The following is a 21,073-nucleotide window of genomic DNA, read 5'->3' on the forward strand; positions in this document are numbered from 1 at the left end:
GGGGATCAGCAAGGACCCCAACCACTGTCATCAGCATGTATTGTTCGTAGATGTTTGAGATGGGAGCTCTGCACCACACATGGAAGGCATCATAAGTACTCATTGTGTTAGGAACACATGGAGACATGGGTTTCACAAGAGATGTCGGGGACAGGAATTGTCAGTGATAAAGCTCGTGGGAGCAGTTGTGGACTTTGCTGAGATCTGGGCTTCAGTCACGGGATTGGGCTGTGCTAGCTATGGAAACTGAAGAAAGTTACGTAAGTTATCTGGGAATTTGTCTCCTCCATTACGAAGAGGATGGCAGCAAGAATTAAATAAACCAAAAAGAGTGGCTAAAAGGAATACAGGAAATATTGTGCCTGATGACAGGGCTCTGGGGCTCAGACTCATTTACTCCTTCTCGTCCCCCACATTACTCAAGTTCTTCTTTGCACTGCATGATTCAGAATTGTTGCCCACATCGAATCGTCTTGAGATCTTAATTAATCGTCAATTTTGGCACCACAAGGTTCCAACAAAGCTCTTGAACACGGGAGCCCAGGTTGCTGCATGGAGGCCCACCCAATCAGCAGTCCCTTTCTGTTATTATCTAGGTCCCCCCAACTCCTTCAAGCTGGGGTGGTAGAACGAAATGCTACATATACAACACTGAACACAGCCCATGGCCAGTGATCTTCCCTGAATGTCAATTTTTAGAATTTTTTCCCTGTACGTTTTGGAAAACTTTTATGGGAATGTATGCATGACTTCCTTAATGCTCTGAAAAGGTAAAACTAATCTATGTGCGTGAGAGTGTTTTGTTTATTGACAACAATGGTGAGTTAAGAGGGGTTTCTATCCTTGGGTCTGAATGTGAATTGGGGGTTGTGGTGGCTAGTTTTCTGTGTCAACAGTTATTCAGCTGAAAACTGATTTGAGTGATGCTCTTAAAGCATTTTGTAGATGTGGTTAGCATCTGCAATCGTTGAGTCTAGGTGAAGGAGGAACTCCTCAATAATGTGGGTGGGCCTCATCCAATCAGTTGCATGGCCTTAAATGCAAAACTGAGGCTTCTTTGAGAAAGAAGGAATTCTTCTTCCAGATTGCAGCATCAGCTCCAGATCCAGTTTCTAGACTGAGAGCCTGCGCTTCAAATTTTGCATTTGGCAGTCTTTATGAGGCAGTCCTTGAAATAAATCTGAATGTATGTATATATGCACATGTAAATTACTTCTGTTAGTTCTGGTTCTGTTTCTTTGAAGAATCCTGACTGATAACCCTGAGGCTGAGTTGCTGTTCTTTTTCTTTTATCAATAATTTTTTTTCTAGTGCTGAGGAGCCTCAAACATGGTGGGCAAGTGCTCTACCATGGAGCTACATCCCAGTTCTGTCAGCAATTCTTTGTAATGCTTCATCTGCATGTTATGATTTTACTGAAATGAAGCTTGAACAGCTCCAAGTTGCACAGTCCATTTCTTTCAGCTTCTGAAAGTTTCTTTGAGGTCCCACCTGACTGCAGGGTGGGGGAATTCACCCCTATACTGTCAAGGCCAAACCTCTGAGGTTCGCAGGCATATCAGCTGGGTTCTAGCTGGACAACAGAATAAGCACAAATGCCAGGTAGATAATTTGTCTCTAAAAATACAGATGAGTCAAAAGGCCACAGAGTTGAAACTGGTTGGCTTGCTACTAGCTAGGTATAAATCCAGAGTCTAAGTAGGATACAAAAACTCTGTTGTCTAAGGGAAAATGTATTTGTGCCACGATGGCTGCAGTGCAATTTCTAGAATGAATGCACAAGAGGACAAATTACCTCAAGAAGAGATATTACAGAGAGTATAAATCTGCTTTCATTTTTGCTAGTCTGTCTTTAATGGTATGGAAATAAACCCCTGGTGAGAAGTACACTAAAAGCGATGACATCACCTGAATTTAGTGCCACTGTCTAAGCTCAAATTCTGAGTGGGCTCCAACTTTCATTTTCTTGTCCCTGAGTTAATTTTTTTCACACTTTATTCCTTTTCTTCATGGCAAAGCCTTCCTTGAAGCACTTTCAAAATAATTTCACAAAAATCTTTAATTCCATTTCTGATTTACCATTTTCTTGCTGTCAATCTGCTTTTAACCCCCTACAAATTTGGCTATCAGATACTAACAAATGGCAAGGGAAAATTCTGTTTCTAGAAGAGCAATCCACCAGGACTATAAACCAGCAATAACCTGCTAAGAACTAGCTTCTTTTGGAGAGACAGGTTTAGGTACCTAATGAGACCAGGACTTCTAAGGGGTCTTTAGTGGCTTTTCACATGGTGGCAACTTACAACTGTCCGACTGAGCAAAGCAAGCTCTGAAGCCCAAAGAGCTATGGAAAAACAAAACAGTCACCTGGGAAACCCTCTGCCCTCCACATCACTGGAACTCTCCACTTTTGTACAATTGTTTCCTAATTCTCACTGTGTTTTACCTTTGCCTATCTGTGCAATCTTCCATTGGCTTCCCTCGTCTTTTTGTATATTTTTAATTTTTTCAATCATTTCTTTAATTTGCCTTCCATCCATTCCTGATGCAAATTTCCTGTATTTATTTATCCTCTCCTTCTCTTTCCATCTGAACCTCTTCTTCTTCTTCACCTATTCTTTGAATTTCTTTTCCCTAGTCTTAATTCTCCCTCTCCCCAGGGTTTGTTGTGGCTTTGGGGTTGAAAATCACCCTGTGACTGACATTTTCTCCCTGAAAGGAAAGGGATTTGTGGCTGTGGAAAACTCACTACAAAGAGCCAACACATTCCATTTAAAACAAATTCTTTCCATTCTTCCATGGTGCTCTTGCTTGGGATTAGAGATGGGCTGCTCACTGCCGCTCACAATGATGAAGCATGCCAGGCCTGACTTCTCAGCCCTTGGAATCACATGGCAAGGTATAGCTGAGCTGCTGTGTTTACACTGATTGCTAGAATTTTAAAATTGCCCATCAGGGGAAAAAGCTCATTCAAGTCTGCCTGGAAAAAAAGCAGTGCTATTCTACAGCATGACAACCAGGTCCACTCTATTCAGCCCATTCATTCTCACACACCCCTTCATTTTTCTTTTTTTTTTTATAGCCTAAAACAAAAGCACAAAAATGGGCTCCTGAGAGAAGGATGCAAAGCTCTGTCCAGGTTCCCTGGGACAAAGGCTGCTGGGACTGTTCAAAAGACACCCTCACTCAAGCAGGTCTCTCTGGCCTACTTGGTCAGCAGTAAGGCCTTCACGAGGAACAGCAAAATAGGTCGATTCCTTAGGACCATAATATTTTGACATCAAGCCTTAGAAAATATCAGATGGCCATGAAAACACCAGACATATCTGACTTGGAGATAGGACTTTAGCTTTTTGCAACACTTAAGACTGAACTCCACAATTTTTAACAATTTTTTGAAATCATTTCTTTTTTCTAAGTTTGCTTTACCTTTCTGGTTTCTTGAGGTGCAGAGTGCATACCTTCATGATCAAGTGCTCAGAGTAGTTCTCTGCCATGCAGCAGGATCAGCAGAGTCATCATTACCAAAGGATACTTGTGGTCAAAACCATACCACATCCTGAAGAGCCGAGCACTCTCTGTTTTTGTCACGTTCTTATCCGCTTTGTTTGCTTCCTGGAGAGAGACGATAAAAAAAAAGGTATTGGATAAAGAGTCAAACACATTTTAATATGAAAATACATGTCAAACCAAATTCAATTTAACCACAGGAAAAAGAAAACCTTTCTAAGTATAGGCATTTTTACCTAACGATGAAGCAGGTACCAAGAGAATTAGCTCACAGATCTTACGCATGGATGAGATTACTCTGGCACAATTCAACATTTACTCTTAATAATCCTAATTTTATTAAATGACTAAAAATGCTACATTTTAGACATCAATAAAAATGGTATTTTCATCAGATTTTTATTGTGGGAGTTTTGCAGTTTACTTTGGTCAACTGTGGTGGCATTTATTTATGGATTACCAAAAGGCCAATGCTAAAGAAATGCCAACAGTCTAAAAATTGTTACACTAGTTTTTATCCATTTGCTTTTGGGTAGATCACTATGGAAGGTTGTGGTTACTTTTTGACATCTTCCTGCTTAAATTATGGAGGGTTTTAAAGAGGTGATCCTGATAAGAAGTCTGTAACAACTGAATATGTTTGTCTCTTCCCCACCTCACAAAGGCCACTAAGGGAGGGACCAGGAAAAGAAATTAAAAGGGATGGAGAAAGACAAAGTGTTTGATGTCATTTACGTGAAAGTGGATGATGAAAATGTGGGAAAGAGGAAGGAAGGCAGGTGAAAAGGTTTTGTGATCAAAAATATTTGCAGTGTGGTAAGAACCATGTCGGGCAACATTTTTACTTCTGTGTATTTCATTTTGATGGATTTGGAGTTCCAATCAACTCCGATTGTTAGTATCTCCATGATTAAAAGCATTTATAGCTTACTGTTGACTTCAGTTTTTTTGGGCCCACTGTTTTCATCCCCAAACTATACCATGGGTTGGCAGACCAGTGATAAGGAGGCCCGTCTCCTGGGGTGGGATCATGCACAGAAGACAATGGAAACCCATTAGCTGCACTGCAGCCAGCCCTTAGAGAAGCCTGGGCTCATTTGCCTTCATGTTATTTTACTTTCTTTTGCCCTTTCCCAGGCAGTTGCATTGTGGGTTGATGATAAACAGCTGGACAGGAAGTGCTGCATTCTACCCTGTACAACATGTGTACCAGCAGAGGCTGTCGTTCAGTTCCATCCCCTACAAATGAAACAGGAATTCAAGAAAGGCAAATGTGACCGATTTTTAGTGAACAATTTATTCTCTGGCTAAAGTGGTTAAAACAGAGACGTACAATGAAATTAAAATCAAAGCTTTTCATTGCCTTTGTCATTGGCTGTTTTAAGATCTCTGTTTTTTCAAACTTTGTACGGTTCCCCTAGTATGCCACCATTCATGTGACACTGATGGAAATTCTATGCCAGAGCACTCAGGAAAAGATCAGTTGGACAGTGTTCAACAGGTTTCTTATAAAGTCGAGGTATCTCAGTCTTTGAATTTGTAGTTGTTGTAAATCTTCAAGAGGAAAGTGCTTCTCAAACTTACTTGGTCATAGAACCTACTTCCCATTCCCAGTTCCCACACGGGACACTGATTGTGTCTCTGTGATGTTAGAGCTCCACAGATCTCGTTTCCTCAGATGAAGTGCCATGCCCTGGTGTCTAGAGTGAGAATTTATATTCATATTTCTTCCCAAAGGAAATCAAGCTGTCTGCTTCGATTTCCATTCTTCCCTGCACCTTTTTCTAGCTATTTCTACTCCAACAAAGGTGTCAGATTTGCAAAATCACTGCTGCACATAGTGTTTTCTTCCTCATCTTACAAAATCTGCAGGTTGGTTATGAGCCACCACCCCGCAACAGCACCTTAGGGTTCAGCTGGCAGAGCAAGACTGCTCAAACGGAGCTGAACTAGTTGGAACAAAAAAACAGCTCTGGCCAACTGTGGGGACAGTCCTCTTCCTTTTTTTTTTTCCCCCTGCCCTGGCCCTTTTCTCTAAGAACAATAAGGATTTACAGAGTTTTATATAGCACAACAGGCACAGGTGCTTTTTGATTACTGATAATATCTATTGTTGACAAGACAGTCATTGTATAAAACTGATAAAAAGGAACCTCAGAAAACTCCTAGGTGAGGTAGTGAGCTTTCCTGACATTCAGGGGCCCAGCCTTCCAGCACCCACCCTGCAGCAACCCAACTGAGTGACTGCAATAGTGACAGTCCCCAGCTACTGAACGCTCATTAACTACTAGGCAGCATGCTAACCACATTATCTGGTCATTAATTTCTTCAGTCATAATTTTTCACTTCTCACCATCATCCATCAAAGTAGGTCGTGTTACATGGATTTTGCACATGAGGAACTAGAGAGGTCTAGAGAAGGGAAGGATCAAGTTCAAAGTCATCAGCTAGCACAAACAGCTGGGATTTGAGTTCCACTGCTGTACTCCAACAACACAATGGGCTTTCTGATCTGTTTTTAAGCTTTGGAAAACGTAGGCATTCTGAACTGGGTTACTTAGCCTCATTGGGCTGCAGCTTCCCTGTCTGTCAAATGAATTGAGGAAATTGGACTATTTGGTCTCTATGGTCCTAAAATCATATGGCAAACACTGTATTTTTATTGATGACAACAGCAATAGCAGCTAACACTTCTTGAATTTGTACCAAATGCCAAGCACTATTAGTTTTGTACATTAACTCTTTAGATTCTCATAAGAATTTGCTAAAGTATGTTCTGTTATTTTCATTCTATGGATGAGGAGACCAAGGCAACTGGGGGAGGCAGAGGAGACCAAGGCAACTGGGGGAACTTGTAGTTCCAAGATTTTGCTCATCTAGCTGGAGCCCCAAGGTGTAAGTGGGGAGCAATCCAGGGCAAAAGGGATGTCTGAACAGGAACGTGAGGCCAGACACCAAGGTGCTCATGGAGACTGAAATGGATGGAGCAGCCACATTTACCCCAAGACACCATAAAAATGCAGAGCTCCCCCTGGCTTGCTGGTGGCTTTGAAAGAATCCCCTCAGAAGCTTAACTTCAGTGTTGGGAATTCCTTAGATTCCTAGACATTCATTTCAAGAATCTTCTAAGGTCTCAGGGATCTTCCCTAGCTGTATTTCCCCTTTCCCTCTCTTTTTTATTTTATTTCCTGATGGGTGTATATAGTAACTTACAACACTCCCCAAAGGGCATCTGCTCTGTTTCTTGCAGAATTTTCAGGGACCACAGGTCCCAGGAACTCAGGAGGAGGAGATAAGAAGACCATGGTCTGAGGCCTGCCTAGGAAAAAATGTGAGCCCCTATCTGAAACACAAAGTAAAAATGAAAGGATTGCAAGTGTGGCTCAAGATGTAGAGTGCTTGCTTAGCATGTGCAAAGCCCCAGGTTCAATCCCCAGTCCTGAAACTTCCAGGTATATAGATTGCCAGCTGAAGGCGTCATACACATTAGGTAGCATTTTGGAAAAAAATTAGCATATGTAATCTTTTTTTAATAAAACTTTATTTTACTTGGGTAACTGGAGAGATCAGTCATTTCGCTACTTTGTAGAGAAATACACAGGGTTCCAAGTAGAACAGAGCATTTGGGGAATGTGTTTCCCCAGGTGGGGGAAATTCCACTGATGACCCAGCATTGACTTTTCAGCTGATCCTAGTTAAAATCTTCAGCCTCTATCCTAAATATCTGTTGGCCCAGTTCTGGATCCATTCATTTATTTCTCTGAAGTTATTGATGACTTAATAACTTGGTTATGAAAGACCATCAATAAATGAGTAGAAATAAATGAGTTAGTTCAGTGTGTGTTCTGCTTGTGCACTGGGGGTTGAAGATAAATGTGCCAAGGGAAGGCCAGCTTTTACAGTCACCCTGGCACTGGACAGGTATCTGATGAGGCAGCACAGAGGGCATGCCCATGGGAGGGTCCAATGGGCAGAGGACAGCAGGTGGCATCAATCTATCTGGATTATTCTGAAGTAGAGAGTAGCTCACACTTCAATGACAATGGATGTGAGCAGTCGTCAGAAGTAGGATCTGGAATGCAGTGTTATTTTTTTTTTTTAACCAGCAATATTTCTTCTCTTACAAGTTCTTTTATTTCAGAGGAGAAGTTCTGTGCATGTTGGACAAACAGGGTGCAGAAAGAAGAGACCATTTAATAATGGAGCACTGGCCAGTCCTGAACCTCAAATTTCACAGGTGTAAATGGGAACCTGAGATTTAAGTGTGGTGAATTTCAACTTTTATTTGCCTTAACACTTCTAAGAAGCAGAAGGTTTGATATCTATATCTATATCTATATATATCATCATTGCATATATATATATGTAATTTATATTTCCTTATTATCTTTATTTCTGGGAACACTTAAAAATCATGGGACAATTCAATATCTTTCTTTTTTCACCTCAAACAAGGGAATAGACCAGGTATTGGGAAATGACTGGGCATAGTAGGAAGCGGATAGTTTTCTTTTTAGTGACCACCGTCATGCTTAGAATCACCAGACAGGGGAAAAATATGATGGTACTCTTTGTTTTGGGGCTTATTTGAACCCCTGAGAGAAAACAAAAGGCTCTGGCCAGAAGTCTGTGAAAACTAGATGCTGAAGCAAAAAGGGATTGTTTATTGCATTAATTTTAATGAGAAAGAACTGAGGAAGTGTAAACATTCCTCTGTCAATACTCAAATATGGGGCCTCTGTCAAGTGAACTGTGAACTCTGCTCTGGAATAATCACACATGGTTTTCATCATTTCAAGGTGATTCAATAGGTTAAGTGAGGGAGAGAGGACTTCCCTTTTGATTTCTCAAGATTTTATATTCAATATTAATGTCAGCGGAAGTTGGGTGGAATGATAACAAAGACAAATCATTCTATAACAAATCTGTAACGCTCATACGGGTTCCCGAGCACTTTTTCAGGCAGGACATGTGAATGGAATTTGTTGGCAATACTTTTGCCTTACCTTCTTCCTCCAGTATGGAGTGTATTTGTGCAGTAATTTCAAGTTCATTGCCTTGGTTTTCCAACTGATAAGGAGAGAAACACATTCTGTGCCCCTACAGAAAAATATTTCTTGATTCTAAAGAGGGACTATTCTATATAGTATAATTGAAGGGCAAATAGGAGTTTTTAGAAAATGTACATTTTAAAAGGTCAATAATTGATCCTGAGCCTCTACATAGAAATCACTTTATGCAAATATTCTCATCTTTCCTGTATGCAGATAAATTCATAAATGATCCCAAGAACACAGTCAGAAAGTACATGTGGAAGGAGAAAAACATGGAGAAAACTAGCTAAAGACAGGCCAAACTATTAAGCTCACACAGAGAGATTACAGCTCTCTAGATATTCCAAGAATAGCCCATACTACCCGATGGGTTAAGCTCATGGTTAAGCTACAAAGGGCTTGGTCCAGATGACTTGGCCTGTATAATAGGTATAAGTTTCCAGGGGAAAATAAATTGTTTGGTATATTGTAGTAGTTTTTAAATGAAAAAAATTCTTTGAATCTACATTCTTTAAAAGTTGGAGCCTATTTCTCTCTGTATGGGATATGGGCCATACTTAATGGTGTGTTTCTAGTGAATAAAATATGGCAGAAATGATGGTGACCCAAGATTAGGTTATAAAAAGTCATTGTGACTTCCTCCTTGCTAGCTCTCTTGAATCGCTTGCGCTGAGAGAATCTGGCTGCCATGTTGTAAGGACACTCTCACAGGCCTGTGGAAAGATCCAAGCATTACCACTGAGTTTGCCCAGAGTTAACAAGGAGCTGAGGCATCGTGCCAAAGTGGAAGTGGATTTTCTGGGCCTGGTCAAGTCTTCCAATGACTAGCTCTATCTAGCTGACATCTTAACTTTAACCTCAAAGGAGACCCTAAGTCAGAAACATTCAACCAAGTTGCTCTCAAATTCTTGGTCCATAAAAACTTTGAGATAATAAATGTTTGTTTTTTTAAGCCTTTATACAAGAATAGAAAACTAACAAAACTGTATACTGGAATCATGTGTTCTAGATATAAATGGCAATGGAATAGGAACCTGGAAGAGGTAATAAAATGATATGCTTATATTTACAGTTTACAAAGTATTTTCACCAAGTAACTTATTTATGGTATAGAAGACTCATATCCCTTAACTAAAAGCTTGTCACAAACTAATACTGGACCCAGTGTGCCTATATTATAGACTAAAGATTGATATCAAATGATGGACCAACCTATAAATGGGGGGCAGGGGGGGAAGTTCACATTATCTCATGGTACTTCTTTTACAGTACTCATGCTTAATTTATATCACGGTTAGTTAGTGTGATAACTCTTTTATGTATGTGTACACATGCATCCATTCATACACGTATGGATAATGGAAAATGCATCTTGGAATAAGAAGCTTCTGACTCAAGCTATTCCCAAAAAACAGATCCCAGAAGCACAACTACCATAGTAAAGGGAAGAGTGTCACATTTAGACTTGTGATTCTCTTCTATAGTATTCTGTATGTGTCTGAAAATGAAGCAAAACAAAACAATGTTTCTCCCTATGAAACCACTTCAAAATCACTTTCAAGATATGTAAGGGCAGACAATGATAGAATAACGGGTATCAGAAACATAAGAGGTTCAGGCAGCAAATACTTGCTATCCTTGAAGGAATGGGACGAATGAGAAAAATCCTAGATTTTCCTTGACTTTCTGCTCTGGGGCCCTTTCCCAATCAAAGTGCAAGGAGTTCAACCTCAAGAGCCATCTTACTGAATTAAGGAGCTAGAGATGGGAGTTTGGTTGTCATTGAAACGTCTGGAATTTTTAAGACTGTTCCAGAGAGTAAGGAACTAGGCAGAGAGGACACTAGAAGTCTGTGTGGGTATTTCCCTTGGGTCCTTGGTTGATGACTGACCTGTGCACAGGTGAGGTTCACAGAGCCTTGTAGAGATCAGCTGTTGTATAGTTGAGAGATACATAGGGAGATTAAGGACACACAATGCTGGAAAACACTGGAGTCTGGCCAAAGTCTAAAGTCATCTATTCAGTTGAAACTTTAGAAAAACCATTCTTAATGAGCCCTTGCAAGGATGATGTTCTAGAATAATAACCATGCCCTAAAATTAAGAACAAAATGCAAATATATCAGTCAAAGCAAGCACAAAACCAAGACTATGTCTTCAATTGCCTGGCTGCATAAGATTCAACACCTCTTGGGAAAGCAAGAAAGCATGAGGTAGAGACCAAAAAAAAAAAAAAATAATAATAATAAAGGTAATTTATACAAACAGACCTTGAAATGACTCAGGTATTGGAATTAACAGGCATTGGCATTGAAACAGCTATAAAATATGATAGGAAATTTAAATGGAAAGATCGATGCAATGATGCAATGAATGCACCAACAAAGATTTCAGAAGAAAAACAGGGCTATAAAAGAACAGCTGGAAATTCTAGAACCAAAAAGTGTAATATCTGGGAAAAAAAAATCTACGATATTGGCATAAGGGCAGATTGGATAGTACAGAAGAGAGTGGCAATGAACTTGAAGAGAGATCAATGAAAAATATCCAATTTGTAGAACAAAGCAAAATAAGATTAAGAGAATAGAATGATAGATAAAGTGAAGTGAGAAAAAAAGTATAAATTCTAACATATATCCTGCAGAGTTAACAGGAAAGCCAGGGAATATGGAATGCAAAAAATATTTGGATATTTCCTAAATTTGATTAAAAACATCAACCTGGAGAGAAACTCCGTGAATCTGCAACAGGAAAAATTCAAAGAAAACAAAAGTAGACATATAAGAATCAAAGTTCTAAAACCAAAGCCAAGAGAAAAATCTTACAAGAAATCAGATAAAAACAGGTCATATTATGTTCAGGAAAATAAAAAAAATTCTACTGATTTCTCATGGGGAAAATGGAGGTTAGAAACAGCAGAATACAATTTTCAAGGTGTTAAAAGAAATTGCCCATCAAACTGAAATCCTATATCTGGTGAAAAGCTTTAAAATACACGAAGCGGTATCAGACAGAACTAAATAGAAGAAACAGGAAAACCCCTAATTACAGATGGGAGTTTTATCAGTACCTGATAAAACAGAATACTTGCCAGAACCCACATCATTGCCAAGTACACACGGATTGCTTACCAAGGCAGACCAGCTGGGGCTATAAACTGAGTCTCAAAATATTTCAAAGACTCAAGTTTTATGGATCACTGTGTGGCCCAAACTCTTCACCTTGGCCCAGACGATCAGTTGCACTAGCAATCCCATTTTTCATCCCTTCTTGGACCATTGGCTTTTTCCATGGAACTTGGCAGCACTTTCAACCGAAAAGTTGTCCATTTATACACCTGTTTTCTAGGATGGCCTTGTAACTTTATCAAGAGAGTGCAGTAACCGTGCCAATGGATCAGTGCTGAGGCTCTAAAACCTTGCATGTTTTTGCTAAAATTCTTGTCCTCTCTCTGTCTTTCCCAGGACAAAGACATGGCCAGGTAGCCTATTAGTCTCTGAGTGAGATGAGAATTATAGGCAGCACAGCTGGGTCCCCTACATCCTCCCAGTTAAATCCCAGATATGTGAACAAGCCCAGGAAGAACAGTAGCATCCCCTAGCTAACCCTATGACGAAATATATAAACAAGTACAACCTAGAGCAGCTAAACAACAAGCCTGTGGGATAAATGTTCACTGTTGCACACCTCTGAGAGATCTTGTGTTTGTGATACAGCATTAATATGGCAATAGATAACTGGTTTCAGCTGGCTCCTGCCTCTAGCTCCCGCTGGCTCATAGGCTGTGGTACTCTCTCCCAGGGTCTCACTCAAGCTGTACTGCATCCTTGCTACTTGTCAAACAGGTTAGGAATGTGCCTTCCTCAGGGCCTTTGTTCTGTCTGGAGTGTTCTTTCTTTAGATATCTACATGACCTAGGGGGGCTTTAGGTTGGCTGGCAACTCAGCCCTTGCCAGGAGGCTGCAACAAGCATTCCTGCTGGTGGGGGGCAGTGAATCCTGCTCCCCTATGACTGAAGTAGAGAAAAGACTTCCCAGCTAATGGACCAACCTCCAGCTTATTGGTACGGGTGAAGGGAAGGAGTGTACATTGAGGTAATCAAAATCCTGAATGAGGAATACACTGTAGTCCTTGAAATGAGGATGTGCTTAAATTCGCAAAGGAATTGGGAAGTTAGGTTGGCCAGGAGTAACAGGAAAGTGATTATTTAAACGTCAACAGAACTACTACTTACGGGGAAGGAAGAGACCATGTGTACAGACCGGACAACGGCCCCCGAGGGTGTGGTACAAGGAACAGTGAGGATGCAGGCTTTTAGTTCTGGTTCAACATATTGCTATTTTTTTTTTTTGTCTTGGAGAATTACTTTTTAAAACATTTCCATGGCATCATTTGTTAAATGGGACAGTGATAGCATCGTGATGGGTCAAAGTAAAGATGAAATGTGATTTTAATCTTATCTATAAAGTATTTCAGAAGTGCTCACTTGGTTGGAGCACCCACCTTTCTTTGCTTTCTCCTCCTCATTATTCCTGCTTTCTAGAACACGGAATTCTAGAATCTACTGGGAAGACAAATATATGGGATTTAGTCCTATACAGTAAAAAGGTAATGGTTGTGTAAGACATAAAGAAGTACAACTAAAAAAATTCAATGTTAGACAAGAGAAAACTCAAGGCGTTTGCTCTGAACTATTCATCTTACCTTAATCACAATATGATTATCTATAATGTAGCATTAAAAACTCTTATCTGGGTCGTATCAACTTCTAAGCCTAGAATTTTGTTTCTGAAATATTTGTGGGGCTGTAGTGTGGAATTTACATCTTATGATACCAACTCCAACAGCATAGGAGCAACGGGTGAAGCAAGTATAGAATAAATGTTGATAGTTGTTAAATTTGGGGGAGGTGTATATGGGATCCATTATTCTGTTTATTAGGAATATCTGAAACTGTTAACAACGAAAAATTAAATCGTTATCTGATGTCCCCAACTTCTGCTAGTGAATCTAGTCTCTTCTCCACCTACTGGTATTTCCAACTCTGTCAACTCTGGATGACCCTGAGTAGGAGGTATCGAGAAAAAATACTTTTCTTCTTCACCAGTGGTCCTCTTTCAGGTTTCAAGTATGCCAGCTATGGTTCTGGGAGTTGGCAAACAAGTTTTTGTCCACCTTACTCCCACTCCCATGTTTTGACAGACAAGTGCTAGTCTTTCTGATGAAGAAATCCTAATCCTTTTAATCCCTGTCACTCTGGCCTTCCATACTTGCCCTTCCGTGGACCTTTCTCAGCTGTGCTCTGCCTTTCTTGAGCACCAGAACTGGTCCACCCAGGTTACACACAAGCACAAAGAGCAACCCAAACCAGAATTTCACTGAAGAAATTTGAAAGTTAACATTATGAGAACTCAGAGAGAGACAAGCATTGTGTTAAAAAAATTGTGCTAGGGAACATGAAAATTAGCCTCATTGTAAGAGTTGACAGAGTGGGATTGAGAGAAAACCAAAACTTTTTAAAAAGGTTAATTCTATTACTTCTGAGTTCTAAACTATAAAAGATGTTCATCGCATGTAGAACAAAATCAAATTACCACCATGGCCCACAGGCTGGCCTCTGTCCATCTCTCCCTCCTCACCTCTGTCTGTTCCCACCTTGCCTATTCATCTCCAGCCACCCTGCTTCCTACTGCTCTTGAGCAATGCTAATCATTGTGACTCCAGCACCTGCACCCTTGCTCTACACTCCGGCTGGATCTCCTTCCCCTCCACCTCAGATCTCACTGTGCGGTGCTTCTCTCTGCACATCCTTCAGCCCTCTGGTCAAAGGCCATTTATTGCTTTCTTGCTATTGTTCTCTGAATGAGGAGTACAGAGTTGTTTACCTTCTTCATCTCAGTTCCTCCCTATTGGAGTAGAAGCTCTGTGAGGGAGAAGACTTTGAAATGCTAACTTCTAAGTCCTCCTCACATCTAGATTAGGGCCTGACACGAGTGGGTGGCAATAATTACTTTTATATTGGTGAAGAGTGTAATTTTTACAGCCAACTTCTCTGAGCTCAAATTTCACCTCTGTCTCCTATGTGCACTTGATAAAATTATTTTCTATACACAATTTCCTTATTCGTGAGCTGGAGATAATAATAGCACCCACTCAGGTTTATCTTGGAAGCTAAGTGAGATAATACACTTAAGGTGTTGAAAACAGTGTCAAAAATGATGCACACTATTCAACAGACATTGGACGATTATGACAATGAAGAGGGAAAGAGAGAAGCAATACTAGCGGTCTTAGAGTGCTGGCTTTTTTCTACGAAAAGAATGAAGGTGAGTGCAGTGCTGCACTCTGTTGTAAAGGTGTCCAAGGTCACAGGACTGATGACAAAGGAAACTTCCTGGGGGATGGGTATTTTGTTTTGTTTTTTTTTCTTCTCAAGTTTGGGAGACAGAGGACTCACAACTCTCTCAAAGCAGAGTCCCATGCGTAGGGGACATGCTCTGCAAAGCTTCTGAGCCCAGCACAGTAAGAGCTCAACACCATTTATCCTACTGGTACTAGAAGGTAACAAGGAAAATCATGCCACTTCCAGTTAGTCACAGATGTAAGATCACATCGCAAAGGTTATTTTATTCCTCGCAAGCAGAAGAAGAGGGAATTCCTTTACAAATAGGCACATGTAATTACACAAGCTTATTCTTGATTTTGAGAATGTACTGTCAGTCATGGCCATAACTACTTGCAAACATTTTAGTTTTTAAGTAAGAATCGGATCTTTTTTTAAAGGCTGACCAGTGCAGAGACTTGTTAATGCAACCTCCTTTAATCAATGCAAATCAAGTGGAAACATGCAATCCTCTCAAGAATTACGGTTATGCTCTGGAGCCCAACAGCAATGGATGCTGAGAAGTAAGGTGTTGCCAGGCAGAATTAGGGCAGAGAGGTTCTTGACAGATGGTTTGGAAAGTACCAAAAACCTCTGTCCTGGTTGAGTGGCAGCTGCACAACCTTGTGACTAATTTCCTCTGGTGGGAGTCCACTGTTTCCTGTATTTGACACTAAATGTAACAATTTCTCCAAGATGTGGAGAAACCTCTCTGACGTGTAACTACTTTGGTAGTGAGACACAATGATGAATAAGAACACTTACAGGATCCCCAAAAAGACAGTGATTTGTATGCGGCTGTGGTTCACTTGGAAGCATGTGAATTACAATATTAGTTACTTAACATTTTGATAGCTCTTTATATGTCCTCTACAGGAGTCTTCAAGGGAGAAATTTCTTTTGAAACGTAATGAGTTGTGAAGTCTTGTACCCCTTGAGGAGAGGGTGTGACTTTTTCCCTTCTAATGATAAGAGTTAGTAATTTACCAGCTATTTCTTTTCTCCCTCTTTTGGCTACCAGAAAGCTTACTTGTATTTTGACTACAGTGAGTACACAGTCCTTGCATCTTCTTATTAGTGACTCTTTTTACCCTTTTGGGTTTACTTTCTTTTATTATTATGGTTATTTTATTGAAATTTAAAATTCTTCAAAAATATCATCCTATTATTTAATTATATGCAGTGGTGTAATGAAATGTGTTTAGCTTAAGTTTTCATGGTCGTGATTTCCTTTGATTCTCATAACAGCCTGGAAGAGTGGAAATTATTATCACTCACATTGAGTAGTTGGGGAAACTGAGACTCAAAGATGTAAAAACTTGCCTGAAATCAACATATCATGTAGTGTCCATTCTTCATAAAGAAATGTATAATCCCATTTCTTTAGCAATAAAAAAACACCTTACATAGCTGTAGTAGCTTTAGGTAAGAGTTATTACTGAATCAACAATGATGAATTTTGCTTTAAAGGGTCACATAAATAATCTAAAATGAAACACATGCAAATTATAAAAGAAAGTCTAGTAGGAAATTTTTACCAATAATTATATTGGTAATTTACCAATAAGTATATGTGATTGTAAAATATTAGGCAGTTAAAGAAAGGTAAATATTTTTCTTTGATGAATTTTCTTTTTCTTTTAAAGGAGAAGGTATATGATAGGGGAAAAATGTAGGTAAAAGTTTGCTTGAAGGCAGGAGAATAGAGTATTTGACATATGGAAAATGAAAATGCTTTTGAAAGATCAGCCACCCACTCCTTATGCATTACTCATTACAGCCCACCAGGGCCAGGAGATGGGCTTTGATCTCCTTTCTAAGGTCACCGAGTTGGCCCTAATCCCAGTGCTTTGGCACCCCTGCTATGCTTGGTCCTGCAGTTAGGTGGGTTTCCTGGTCAATGAAGTCTGTGAAGATAGCACAGCCTGGCCTTGGAACACATGTGCCAACAAAATTCAAAGTACACAAGAGTCAGGTTCATCAACTTAATTTCCCAGTCTCTGCAGAGCACAGGCTCTTGCCTTCTTTCTATCTTTGTGAACCAGGACAGTGGTACCTTGCTCAGGAACACCAACCAGCTGTGCCCCCTTGGTGCTATGAGAGGGGAAACCCCACAATATCCAAGCAACATGGATCTCCTCAAATGCAAATGTGACCATAACACAATTCATTCAACAACCTCACTTATTCACAGAATTATCCTAATCATGTTTGTCTACTTCTAATTTCAGCAAAGGGTGTAAAATTTCCACACATTGTTCACCTGTTTTAAGTAACCAGGTTACGAATGACTAATACAATATTAACAATGACAGATTCTACTTTGATGTCAAGTTCAAATCCATAGTCTGGAGAATAGTTTTCTTCTACTTGAGGAAATAGAACATCATCTGAACAATTTTTTCCAGAGGGTATTCTGGTCTCTGTAGATAAGCATTGCTTGGTTAGCAGGAACATATCATCTAGTTTCACTATCTCTTATCTGTTTCAATATTTTTATGTGCCTACACCTAATTAACGAGAAACTATGCAGGAGAAACAGGTCCATTTGCTGTGTGTACAACATGCATTGAGCATGCCTCAAGTAACTTCACAGAGATCCCAGGTTGCTGGGCAGGGATTTGAGCTATGAGATGACATTTTAAGAGCTATGTTTTGTTCCCACAGTATGTTCCATCTTTCTTGCCATCACAGAGAGGCTCTAAGTACACACTAGTTCTGAGCATCCATGAGCTACAGATGATCGACACCCTGACCCCTGTGATTTTACTGCCATCTGATCCGTTTCATTAACAGAGGCAGCCTGGTTTAGAATGAGCTTCTTGGCTACATGCTGGATAAGCATTCAGCAGTCCATGGCACAGACCATCTCAGATCTCCATATTCTATGTGTTGGCTTGTTTGACTTGCCTGGTGTGAGGAGGGCTCCTCCTTCAGATTTTCTTCTAGGTCCACACCAACTCTGTTAAAGAAAGCAGAAAGTGGGTAAACACCTGCTGGAGACGGGAGAAGGCACTCTCATCTATCACCTGACCCAAATGTGATACAAAGTCAAGGGAAGACTTGGCAGAAAACCCATCTCTGGGTCAGAAGAACCTCAAATGCATTATATCAGAATGAGAGCTTGCGTAGCTGGGCCTCTGCTCAGCTCAGCTGGGGAGACTGGGCATCAACAGCAGGTCCTCCTCACTGCTGTCCTTAACAGGACCGGGCCCTGAGGCCTGAGGTTGGGAGCACCTGTGAAAAACACCCCCAGACTCCAAAATAGGGGTCCTGGAGGCAGACAACCTGGGACCCTACAGGATTCTGATCAAACTCTCCCAAGATTATGGGTACCCAGCCTGAAGCAAGGTTCTCTGAGGCAAAGAAAGTCAAATCTTGGCATAGATATTCACGGAGGCTGGCAATAGGCAGGAAACCAGGCTATGGGACCCCAGGCTTATACAACAATTGTTTTTTTGGGGTGGATTCTTTGAGAAAATGAATACATAAATACAATATGAAATTGGGAATGAAAGAGCCTCTTTCGACAGAGAAAAAGAAATTGCAAAAAACTGCATTTTTTAAAAGCTGGAATACTGCATCTTAAAATCTAGAAGACACACATAATGTTTTAGTTCACAGCCCTGACACACCGCTAAAATAACTTTCCTCTTATAATTTTTGTTTTGTGTACTTTGATAATCTCCTTGTATTGCAATGATTTTATATTAGCATAGGAAGATAAGGGAGTCTTTCCTCTCGCAAGATTGATCAAAGTTACTGATATCCAGGAAGCATTAAAGCCTGCTTCCTATCCACAGACACGCTTGCTGGGTGCAGTGCTGTTATGGCAATACCCCGCAAATGCAGGATTCCTGATAAATTTCATTTCACGCAATTTCCATAAACAATGTGCAGGACACTTATCAGTACATGCTTCCTTCCTGAATATATTTCTGAATTTCCATTTTGACAAGGCATCAATGAGAACTGAGTTTTATACCTCTCATGATTGGAAGGATTTTCCACAGAGTTGCTTCTGCACAGTGCATGTCAAGCCTTGGTTTTCCTCCACTGCCCACAGACTTCTGAAGCCAGGTGCCAAAGGACATGTTCATATTTAATTTGGTCTTTGTGCACTATTTTTATAAGCCTTTCCTACCCCAGGAGGGCCAGCAGTGACTTACCCACGCTCAGAAGAGACCATAGCTCAGACAAGTGTTTCCCACTCAATCCAAACCAAATACACTCTCAATTCAGTTTTCCCTGAGTCAGACCCCAAAATGCTCACAGCCATCTGACCAGAGGACAAGCGTGAGGGAAGAGAAGCTGCAGTGGAAAGGACCCAACTGTGTAGAAAATACATTCCTTTTGCAAATTTTACAAAAACACAGGACTCTGGGAACACAGCACTGGGGTTCTTCCCAGGGCCCTGTAAGGACCAGACCAAGTGAGGGGCTCTGAAGATTGAACTCTCTTCCCCAGAGAGTAGGCCTCTGGACTAGGGGGTGGGAATTGGTGGGTGTGGGGAATGGTGCCTGGCTCAGGCTCCAGCAGAGTCCCTCCTGTGAAGGCCACCTGTGCTGGACCTTCAGAGTCTTTTCTTAACTCCTGTCCCTCTCAGACAATTCTGCAGTCATGCTCCAGGCCTCTTCTCTGGGTGGGGACCTCAAGGCAGGGTTAGAAGCTCCATTCAGGTCAGGGTGTGAATGTGGGAAAGGAGAGCAGTCACAGGACACAGTTTGTTTTTTAAAATCCCTCTTATTTAAAAATTACTGTTTCCTGAGCACTAATAGCCTATCTGTCTAAGGAAGGGACCAAAATGAATAGCTGTCTGTTGTACGTCGAACTTGTGGTACTCGGGTAACTGGGGAGGGCCTCTGGGGGGGGCCTAATCTTTGATTTTCCACAGTAGAGTATAAAAAGCGATTTCAGCTACTTCACTTAAAAAGGGGGAACAGCAAATAGAGAAGAGAAGGCAAGGGGGTCCGGGAGGAGACGAGGAGGGGGAAGGGAGAGGCTCAGGAGGAAGAGCAGATGGGAGACAGGGAAGGAGTGGGTGGAAAGTGGAAGGGCATTAGGTGTGGCCTCTCCAGGTGAGTTCAGTCCTGGCAGTGACCACGGGGTGCTTGTGACCTGAGTCTGACAGTAGGGTCCTTGTATGGTAGATCTAAGCTCTCTGGTGGATGCTGGAGAGCTTTGCTACTGGAATAGTTCAGGTCTTCCCTCTCAAGGGCTGCTGGGCACTCAGGTAGGCTGGGAATAGAACTGAGCTTGTGGCACCTGTTCAGGTCATTTTTTAGTTTCTGTCTAGAAAACTGGAGAGAAAGAAATGAGATTCCATAAGAAACCCCGTGATTTAAGTTTGAGGCAGTGCTGAGGTTTTCCATTAAAATTTAAGTGCCATCCCCCCCGCCCCAACACAGCAGCAATCAGAGCAGACAGACACTTGCAGTTGAGTTACTCTGGCAGCCAGATGGAACCCAGGGGTGATGGCAGCATATTTAGTTCTCCAGCTTCCTGTGCACAAAGCATCTCAGAGCCGTGGCTGGGAAGGAGCCCTCATCCCAGCCTCAGCCCATTTCCTGCAGGCCGGGAACTGTTTTCTGTTGGTCTGCAGCTCCTCTTGGCCAAGCCCAGAACAGACATGTCAAATGGCTTCAGGAAAGAGAAGCTCTGTGAAGGTCATGTGCCTTCTGGGGCAGCCAGGGAGAGCAAACAGCCCTCTTACACATTCAGTTTGTGAGGTTTAATGAGAAGAAAATAAAAAAAAAAAATGATTGCAGTGTAGGTACCATGAAGGGGAGGTACATAAGAATGACGCCTTCTTTCACTCGCGATTTTGGCAGTTCTGGATCAAAATCTTGCTAAAATATATTACTAGGTTTCCTGCCTCCTTGAACCACGTGACAAGAAAAGGGTGCTCTAGTCTTAATGAGGCTCAGCGCGGCCCTCGGTCTTGTGAGGTCTGACACTCCCTATATTGCAGTCACTTCCGAGAGGGGTTTGAACCTCTTCATGACCACATTAAATGTTCCCTGGCTACTATTATTTTTCTTTTTAAAATTCCTACCAGTTAGATTGCCTTGCTTTCCTGCCTGTGATCATATACTTTTAGTGTATTGTTCCTATATCCGCCTCCCACC

General features: G+C 41.1%; 1 protein-coding gene and 1 long non-coding RNA gene across 2 annotated transcripts in view; one reads left to right on the top strand and one right to left on the bottom strand.

The window, feature by feature from the left end:
- Window positions 1-21,073, bottom strand: part of Slc9a9 (solute carrier family 9 member A9) — a 511,055-nt gene that overhangs the window by 95,694 nt on the left and 394,288 nt on the right. Inside the window, exons 13-14 of the mRNA XM_074059491.1 lie at window positions 17,856-17,907; window positions 3,536-3,615 (exon numbers count right to left, since the gene is read on the bottom strand). Coding sequence (XP_073915592.1) covers window positions 3,536-3,615; window positions 17,856-17,907 — 132 coding nt within the window. The remainder of the gene's footprint in view (window positions 1-3,535; window positions 3,616-17,855; window positions 17,908-21,073) is intronic.
- The window catches only part of LOC141418553 (uncharacterized), a 149,328-nt gene that overhangs the window by 22,063 nt on the left and 106,192 nt on the right, over window positions 1-21,073 (top strand). The window lies entirely within an intron of this gene.

Source organism: Castor canadensis, chromosome 17 (genome assembly GCF_047511655.1).
Source record: "Castor canadensis chromosome 17, mCasCan1.hap1v2, whole genome shotgun sequence".
In the NCBI taxonomy this organism is placed as follows: domain Eukaryota; kingdom Metazoa; phylum Chordata; class Mammalia; order Rodentia; family Castoridae; genus Castor; species Castor canadensis.